Source organism: Montipora foliosa, chromosome 5, assembly GCF_036669935.1.
Source record: "Montipora foliosa isolate CH-2021 chromosome 5, ASM3666993v2, whole genome shotgun sequence".
Taxonomy (NCBI): Eukaryota; Metazoa; Cnidaria; class Anthozoa; order Scleractinia; family Acroporidae; genus Montipora; species Montipora foliosa.
The window spans coordinates 41,010,239-41,020,238 of NC_090873.1; the positions used below are offsets into that span (position 1 = coordinate 41,010,239).

At 39.6% G+C, this 10,000-nt stretch overlaps 1 protein-coding gene across 6 annotated transcripts in view; it reads right to left on the minus strand.

The window, feature by feature from the left end:
- Positions 1–4,509: 4,509 nt before the first annotated feature.
- Positions 4,510–10,000, minus strand: part of LOC138004202 (uncharacterized) — a 12,228-nt gene continuing 6,737 nt past the window's right edge. For 2 of the 6 annotated variants that reach the window (XM_068850654.1, XM_068850660.1), the window contains exons 2-5: positions 9,535–9,683; positions 6,769–7,040; positions 5,160–5,255; positions 4,510–4,841 (exon numbers count right to left, since the gene is read on the minus strand). In XM_068850654.1, the coding sequence (XP_068706755.1) occupies positions 4,812–4,841; positions 5,160–5,255; positions 6,769–7,040; positions 9,535–9,683 (547 nt within the window). In that variant the 3' untranslated portion in view covers positions 4,510–4,811. Of the gene's footprint in view, positions 4,842–5,159; positions 5,256–6,768; positions 7,041–9,534; positions 9,875–10,000 lie in introns of all 6 variants that reach the window. The other 4 variants (XM_068850658.1, XM_068850656.1, XM_068850657.1 and 1 more) reach the window with 2 other exon arrangements.

A 10,000-nucleotide genomic window follows, 5' to 3' on the forward strand; every position in this document is an offset into this window, starting at 1 on the left:
AGTTATTTTTCCGGCGTTTTATTTTGCGTGTTTTTATTCAGCTACGGAAACTATTTTTTTCGGATTAGGGTCAATCCGCAAAATCCGCAAAGTTCACAGAACGCGCAAAATTATCATACTGCACGGTATTTAACACTATTTTACGCTGACGCAACGCTCGCTTAAGATTAAACTCGTGAGCCTTAAAACGTATTAAGTGGAAGACCGCTTTTATCTCGACATTCCAACATGTTAATGTTCCCAACCCATGATAACAAGTGTAAGCGACAACAGTTTGTGGGGTAATGGGGTAGGAGATGAAGCACTCCATCAGCAGGTCATGAAAAGGTAGGATAACTTAAGTTGCCCGGCAAGACAGGTCGCAATCCTCTCCAAGGGATTACAATCCCCAAGGCCATGACAACAAGTTTGCAATGCAAGGTTTTATTTTGCGGGTTTTTATTCAGGTACGGAAACTAATTTTGCGGATGCGGGTCAATCCGCAAAATCCGCAAAGATCATAGAACCCGCACTGATTATCATGCAGCAGTACGTATTTAACTATCTTATGGTGACGGAACGCTTGACCACAGTAACTCTGGATTACAGTAAGTCGTGTTCTCAAGTCGAAAACTGTTTGAGAGTGTCATTGATTACATTGTAAAACTCTTTATCGAGATCATGATAAAATTTGTACCAAGGAATAAATTTCATAAACTGTCGGTGGAAAGTGAAACGTGAAAATTTCGTTTAATCCGTTGTTGATGAAGATAAACAAAGCTAACCACTGCATAAGAAAGATTTGTGAGTTATCATTTGATCTTAAGCCCTCCTTCATGAGAGCGCTCTCCCTTGTCAGTAGATCTTTCTAATTCCATATAAGACGGAGACGCAGAGAATTTTTTTAACGAAAGGTCTCCTAGGCTATCTCAACTAAGTCAAGAGATTATTAAGGTTACCTTCATAATCTCTTGACTTAGTCCATTAACCTTATATATCTGATTCCTTTTGAAAATCGGAAATTACGAATTCACAAATCCTTAATCAACCTCACAACTCTGTTTACTTAATCTCCAGGTGTGAGTGGAGTCAGCCAATCTACGTGATCCGGAACTTTTCACGGCACATATCAATGCTGGAACCCGACCAAATTTGTTCTTTCTAGATGGTAAAATATCCGGATCACGTCAAATAAACATTGAAAGCGCCAGTAGTTTCTTAACAGCTTGTCGTCAAATCGATTATTTAGAGCTTGAATTTAAGGCAAGTGCGGAATTTGAACGCACTACTGAATATAATTTACCAAAGGACTTCTGATCACCAGGTCCTTAACTTAAGAACACTTTTACCGAACTTTTTTCCTTTTCTTTAAGTCTTCCTTACATTCGGAAGTATCGAAAACGCCCTGCCTTTTTGCTGTTGTACCACGAGGAAGTGAGTGCCTTGCCAGAGGCAAGAGGCACTGGAATTCTCTCATGGGTCTTTGAGTAAATAAGGAGAAGGTGAATTCTCTAAAAGGACATCTGTGGATGGTTAAGCTTTCGTCGTCTCGGACAAGAGAAATAAACTGAACTTATGGTCTCTGTAACGCAGTTGTTCATAAACACTCTAGAGCAATGCCGAGGATAATCCGCAAACTGTTTGCAAAGGCAAGTTAGCTAGTGGTGTCGGCGTTGTGATCTAGCTGAGCACTATACGTGTACCATCTAGCAGAGTAAAAACCATCTTCTGTAATACACTTGCGAGAATTCCGTATTATCATCCCAACCTTGTATAAGTTAATGGCCTATAAATTATAAATTATGAATTAATGGCCTTAGCTACTTAGTGACCGGTCTGGTTTTTATAGATTTCCGAAAAGCTTTTGATGTGATTGATAATGAATTTCTTCTAAAAAAAGCTGTCCATATACGGTGCTCCTCCTTCTTCTGTTAATTGCCTGGTTCAAATCCTACCTGTGTTAGAGGAAGCAGTTTATTTCATCAGCGAAAAATACGTCTGAACAGTTGACGGTAAAGCAAGGTGTGCCCCAAGGGTCAACTCTAGGTCCGTTGCTTTTCCTTTTGTTCGTCAACGATATTCCTCTTCACGTTCAAAACTGAGTCAACTATGGACATTAGGGAGCTTACGAAACGACGACGCCGACGGCAACGACGACGCTACAAAACAATAGGTTTAGTGAGCAAAAACAATGGCTCTGCACGTGCGTTTTACATTTTGGTACATTTCGTTGCCATCATCTCCTAAATGACGACGTGAAATGACCAAATTCAAGGTTCTGTGGAGGACGTTAGCAAATGACGATGAATTTTCAGTTTTCTCTCTACGCTTCCAACCCACTCATACCAGTTTAATTCCTCGACAGTTACTACACATTTTAACGCGAAACTACATGAAATAATTTCGTAGTGATATGAATAACGCGAACTTGTATTTTTAAATGAAGTCCTCGTAGCCGTCGTCGTCCTCGTTTCGTAAGCTCCCTATTTATGCAGGCGATACCACCTTGTCTTCGAGTTCAAACTGGAAAATCATACAATCATTCAATCAAACATTGACACTAGATCTGTGTAAAGTAGAGAAATGGGCCAGAGAAAACAAAATGTACATGATAGTAGGCGAGGCATAAACTTGAATACTCCAGATATTTTGTGGATTTACTTTTCATAAGCTTTCGAGCTATCCTGAGCTCTTGGTTACACGACTGGTGTTGTTGGTGACGTCATCCTCGGAAGTAGGCGGGGAATTCTGCATTGTCATCCCAACCTTGTCTTGGTCACCAGTCATGTGACCAAGAGCTCAGGAAAGCTCGAGAGCTTATGAAAAGTAAGTCCACGAAATATCCAGGGCATTCAAGTTTATGCTTCGCCTACTATCATATTCCCGGATAAATGAATCTTCACAGTACTAAAATGTACATCAATATGCAGAAAACAAAAACTTCGTTGGTAACGGGGAAGCGTCTACGGAAGCGCATGGTTCAAGTTTCAGGAAAACTGGAAGTAAAAACGGATAACGCAGAAATTGAAAACGTTGTAAACCATAAACTTCTTGGTATGATCATCGATGAAGATCTCACTTATCAAGTGCATGTTGACGAGCTTTGCAATAAACTTTCTGAGCGACTTGGCCTCTTACGCCATATTAGCCCCCCATATTCAACCCCATCAAGATCAAAGTACAATTGCAATTGAATACAAATTACAAAATTGATGCGTTTGACAAGTTTAGTGCACATGATGCAAATGTCACCAATTTATCACATCACAAATATGTTGGCATTTGTTTTTGTGATTGTGCAGACAGTTTTCAGTTTTGATGAAATCTGTCGCGATTTTACGGACCGTTGTTTTGCGGTTACAAATGGACTACATATAATGTCCCTCTCTTTTACGGAGGTTAAGGTGCATATACCAGCTTCTGTAATACTCTTGTAAGATTGTCACAACACGTGAGGGTCAGTGATTAGGGCGCCTGCTTTGAGATCCGGAAATCCCGGGTTCGGGACTACTTGAATTTGATACTAGTAGTCACTGGTTCAACTTCTATGGTGGCTGGTCGACTTGTAAATATCCCCCCCCCCCCCTCCCGGGGCGGCAGCCCCCAAATAAAAAGGGGAGGGATGCTCGTCGGAGATTTTAAATTAAACTCCTAAAGGACACCAATCTGGGCGTGGCCAAGGCTTTTTTGACCCCTAAAAGAGACCATGTTTAAACCACAGAGAAATGAAAAATACAGTGACTTTTAATGATGGCAAAGAAATTATCATCTAATACTTTAACCTACGTGGAGAAATATAACGGATTTGTGTAAATATACACTTACATTTCTTCGCGCGCAATCCTAAAGGAGACCTTCACATTTACGTATGATTGCGTTCTGGCAAGAACACCCTAAGTGAGACCAAAATCCAAAATTTACGCCCTTAAGCGAGACGACGAACATCCCTCTCCTTTTTATATGGTAGTATTCCCCCCTTTTAATATGGTTCCCCCCCCCTCCCCCCACCGGGGTAAATAGCCAGCTGATTTGGGATTCTTAAAACTTGTTGTGTTCTTTCCTTTCGTTTCATTGGCCATGAAAAGCCCACTGTGAGAAAATAGTACTTATCCTCGAATCGAAGAAAATAGAAAAACTGAGAAGCTATCGTGTCCTTTTTCGTAAACGTCCTATCCCCGGAATGGTGCTTTTTAACTGCGCTGTCCAAAGTTCATTCTTAAGCTTATACACGTCTAGTCAGAATAACAGGTCATGAAAGCTTGAGGGGAAAAAGACATATTTGTAATATAAACGTGTCTCGGCAGTTATAAATCAAACAACACAAAGTTACTCGTTGTCAATTTTTTTTTCTTATCAGTGGCATTTTGTGTACTTATTAATACCTCAAATCTGTCTAAACATGTCACTAACTAAGAAAGTAGTATCTCCTTTTCTTAGCTCCTAGCAGCGATGTTGAGGTGACTGTATACACTGCAGATAACCATATTTATAAAGGCAACTAAATCTAGTAGGCAACCCTATGAAACGCTTTAGAAGAATCCATTGCTTTTATTGTCATCCACACAAAGTATATGCAACGCTCACGGAACTCTTCATAAGTCCTTTATAATAAAGACTTTAATTTGTAAGGTTAAAACAGTTGCAAAACAGTACCAGCCGATACTAAGATACAATGACATAAAATACAATGAAATGAAATAATCGTTGCCATCATAATGATTATCGTAAAGAAAACGAAGAAGAAGAAACAGACTGTAGATAGCACAGTTAATTCAAAAGCTTTATGATGTGCTGTATGTGTCCTTTATACTCAATCCGATCCTGATAGGTTCTCACCGTTTCCATGCAGTCACAGGATTCTCCTGCAAAAATCAAGATCTAGAAATTAAAATTATGGACCGTTACGTAACCGATGCCACATTGGTATTTGGATAATTTGTATAAATCCACCGCTTATAGAATTCGCAAGCTGACCTCAGGTGTCATCCCAGAAAAAAAAAAGTGAATTCCCATGCAATACAAGAATTAACTCAGATGTCTAAAACCTCTCGAAAACGAAAGGATTATAGCAAATTCCTTCACGGTCAGAAAAATTGTAATTAACATCCAGCATTTTTGTAACCTTAATTCGGACAGGATATTTTCCTAAAATTTCATTAGTTCCTTTTTGCGGCTCTCACCTTTTTCTCCTTTTTCTCCTGGATATCCCGGTTTCCTTTTGATCCCACAGAATCCTCGAGCTCGTCTTTACTACTTTCCCGGGGGCCCTGGTTCACCTAAAACACATTGAACGTTTTACTCAGAACATAGAAGGACTATTGCTGATGCATAGACGACATAACAATAAGTAAGGTTGGCACAATCGGTTAGTGCGGGGCCTTGCATTGGTGCAGCAGGTCCTGGGTTTGATTTCCGGAACTCACATCCTTGCTTGCACCTCTTCTAACATGAGCGCATCCGTCGACCAACGCTTTGTCAGTTCAGTTACTGTTACGAGGTATCGACGTTAGAAATGGTTACTTTACTTGACTTTTATGAGAAGCTTGATAGTATTCCTCAAACGCTCTATGCCGTGAAGTTTTAATTTAAACTATCCGCAACTGCGCTTTAGGGAATAAACGCTTTAATAAATACGAAAAAGTTTCCATGTTATGGGGGAAGGGTGAGGTGTCCTTTTGTATGCCTTCTTGCTTCTGGGCGAATTAATTAAATAAAAATAAATAAATAAATAAATAAATAAATAAAACAATAATAGTAAATAATCACCAAAGGGGCATTTGAGCCATCGAGCCAATTAAGATTAAATTAAAACAAGTAAAAAATGAGCCTATTTTCTTATTAAGAAATAAAGGAATCCCAAAGGACTAAATCAATGGGTTGATTCACTGACCGACTGACTGTCTCGGGGAGTTTAGCTGGCATAAACTTAATCGTAATCTGCTGAAAAAGGGAATCTCGGTTTGTGCAATTTGTTCACTTTGAATTAAGCGGAAGAAAATGTAAGAATATTTTTAGCTAACTCAAGTTGGTCCGTATAATTGCAGATAAAAACCTTTTTGCTTCGTCGTGAGCCAATGTATACTTAAGACCTTGAGTACACTTTCTCCCAATAGGGCTTCCATAACTAGCCAACAGAGTAATCTGTGGTTACTTTTTTAGGAGAAGGAACTTTTTGATCAGCCTCGGTTTGACCATTGGCTGCATTTTTGTCTTCGCGAGTGGTCAGGAATACGAATCCACCAAGCTTTGTACAAAAAAAAAAAAACAAAACAAAACAAAAAGACAAAAACAAAAACAAAACAAAACAAAAAAGCATCTGGCTGTCTTTTTTCGGTTTGTAAAGGTAATCACACGGTTTCGATAGCAATTTGGACTAAATGAAGATGAATAAATATTTACAAGGCTAACACAATTTGACGAGTCTGAAGGGCAAGTGCAATTTGTAGTCTAAAACAAATTTACGAGTGCTCATTGATTCCAAATTACACCGGAATAAAGGGATTACCTGTTAATAAGACACGAGTAAAAAAATCGGCAGAGATTATCCTAATTTTGCAGAAGCAACGGGCGCAGAACACGCAATCTGGGAAAAGTTGTGCCATTCCAGGGCTCGTGTTTGATCTGTGAGTTTCTTCCATCTTTGCTTGATTTTGTTCTGAATTACTGAATTACATTTTTTTTCTTTGTGCATGATTAGGCTTTCCAACTACATAGATATTTTTTGGGTAATTTCGATATATATAAACTGCTAATAATCAATTGCCTTTCTTTTGGTGTGTCAACACTTGCCTTTTCCTCTATCACGTCAGGGATCTCATTTGGGGCCAGTAGCTCCGTGATCTCCGTTTCGTCCTTGTTTCCTTGCATGGCCACGCGGATTCCAGATTCTCCTTTAGCTCCTGGTATTCCATTTTTCCCATCTACACCAGTCATTCCTTGTGCCAGTCCCCGCCTGTCTTTTGGACCTCGCCGGTCTGGGGATCGCTTTACATGTACTTTGCCTGGAGCTCCAATCACAGCAAAGAAACGCCCTTGTTTCCCTATTTCTTTCCGGATATTTTCTAAAGCGAGACAACAGCAGGTTGTTAGTGACTTCTCTGCTTGCCGTTCTGGAATCTTATTCAGGAACGCTACTGGTTACCGTACTGGTAAGCGACACTTCCCCAAACTGATACATGAGGATGTTCACTTAAAAGCCGGATAACTTTACCCGGCAGGTATCAAGAAATGGTCTACTGCAGTGGCTCAACCTTTTTCTTACATCTCCAAACAAACGCCTATTGTTCTGTTGCGTGCTCAGGGGATTGAGCGGAAAATTGACAAAAAGTTAATTTTAATATTCGCAAAAATTGTTTGTATGTTTGATATACTAGACACGGTAAAGTTAAAAGTACGCACACACTAAAGAGGCCTCAGGAAAGATTAGAGTAACGTTTCCCTTATTTTCATTATCATGCCTCTAATTCTTTAGTGCCTTAGTGCCCTTTCTAAGTTTTCAAACAGGTAAAAGTTACAAAATACGATCAAAACGTTCTTGTGATTCCAAGAACATTATTTATTTGGCTTCGTGCAAGAAATGTCGCCTTCAATACATTGGTTCTACAACAACTGACTTTCGAGTTAGATTTCGCAACCATAAGTCTGCTATGGTCACTAAGAAAAAGACTTGTGAGGTAGCGGTACATTTCAACAAAACACCACATGATTTAAGCGACTTCTCATTCCAATGTATTGATCAAGTGCAGGAGACTGTCAACAACTCATGCAGCATCGAGAAACTTCTAATCACTAAAGAGGCATATTAGAGTGCACAGTTGCTTTCTTTGGCACCTTTTGGCTTGAATAGGCGTCAGAAATTTCACTCGAAAAAAAGAATAAACTACAATTAACGTAGAGATCACACGTAAATTGGGCGGTTGTCAAAGGTCCCAGTCTGGGATACTGTTACTCGCGGCCTTGTTGGCGCTAGGTAATCTGAGGGGCCACCATCTGGGAATTTATTACAATATTGCTGTTTAATTAAGGGCCCAGCTCGGGGTGCCTTTTGTGAATATGCCTGTGAATCTTCTTCGTATGATGCGATGTAGTCCTGTTCCGTTGGATTTCCAGTTCTTCATTCTAAATATATATATAACTACGGATCAAGCTTGTTCGGTCAAGATGGCCGGATATTGGCCAAGTTCTTTTTTTTTTCCTGCGGATTTTTTGTTAAAGGAACGTCGTCAATGCCTTAAAGCTTGGATTGTTTTTCTGTTGACGATGAAGGAACGCAAAATAATAACCTGTGAAATCATTTCAGATCTGATCAAAACAGTACAACAACGGAACATGGCCGAAGGTGCATGTTGTGGAACACGTAAAGCCGATGAAAGCAAACTTTGAATCGTTCGCTTTCAGCTAAAGAAATTCTGGCACACATCTTCTAGCAACGATTTTCTGAAATGGCCCGCTCTCAGTTACGAAACTATCGGATACCAAATGAATCAGATCAACAAAAAGACTGAAAGGACATCGATAAGTTCATTGTTGTTGATAAAGACTGCTCTGAAAGGGGTATTTTATCAATTTAAAGAACTTGACGATTTTCTTGGCTCAAATTTAAAGCACCCAAAGTGTTGCGAATAAATGTTTTCTTTCAAAAATTGATAGCCGAATGTTAACTTCGGTAGCGTTTTCTACGAATTTTCTACCCGCTATGCTAGCTGTCCTATTGAAGTGAAAACGTCGTAATATAAAATAACCCCTTCGGAAACTTTCCGTGATTTTCAACTGCTGTTAGGTGGGTGATGTTTTGTGTAGTGCATGCATGTGACTGTTTTCGACAAACTTCGAAAAGTGCACACTGAGAGTCGTAAGGCGAAAATTTCATCAAAATTTTATCCGAACAGGTATTTCACGAAATATGCTGTTGGGTTCCGAGTGAGTTATTATTGCGTATCTCTACAGTTATTAGATTCAAGCACTGCTTCAAGCTCCTTCGGTATTCTACACTACATCTGACGACTCGTCAGTTTCACACCGTGAAAATGCTGGTTATTTTGTATAAAGCAACTCCGTTTGTTTCTCATTCACCTCCTAAGAAATGCACTCTAAATCTTGTTTATGGCAATAGCAGGCGTACAGGTGTCACGGTTAAAGTTGGTTTACGGTTTCTTCACTAACGTCTGTTTCTTCTTTCTTGTAATAGGCGTGGAATATATAGATCAGCAAAGTGGCATTGCTTATGAACCTGAATAAAACTGAAGTACCATTGATACCGAAGGCGCTAAGATCTGCGCCCATCAAGTTCGCTTAGTAAGGAGTACTAATTCAACAGGCGCGCAGACGTATACAACATAATTGTATGGAAATGTAGAACGCACTTGTAGCATTTTGCTCATTCATTGAATTTACAGACTCGCCGTTTTACCTGGCTCCATATTTACAGAGGGAAAAGGGAAAAGGATATAGGCCTCTAGATCTAGACTCCATCTTCTGCGGTGGCGGGAGAATCGAAGTAAGATCGTTGAACTGAAGTACCGGGCTTTCAGTGAACAGAATTATCAGATTTCTTACCTGGAATGTTATCTTTGTTTGCCGTGTTCTGACAACCAGCTGGATAGTTTGCCTTGGCCTTCACTTGTTCAGCTTCTTGCCAGAGCTCCAGCTCTTTGACTTGCCGTTCAACGTATAAATTCCGTATGAACAGAACGACAGTCAAACAACTTCCAAAAAAAGACAAAATGCAGAATAGCAGAAGAAGAGTCAGTCCAGGGCCTTCCATATTGCTGTACGTCTTTGGAGCTGGGTCAATTGCTAGTATGACGGACTGAACCCCTTTTTAACTTGACTTTTATACTTGATCTTCAGACTATTAAATTGCACCGTCTAAAATCAGATTTATTTGAACATATTGCTGAAAGCGGAAAACATATTTCATTGATTCTGAATTACTGGAAAGAACTGACGTATTAAAGCAGATAAAGATATGTTACAATTTTGACAAAAAAACTTCATTTTTTTTTCTTCTGAATGGGCCGGA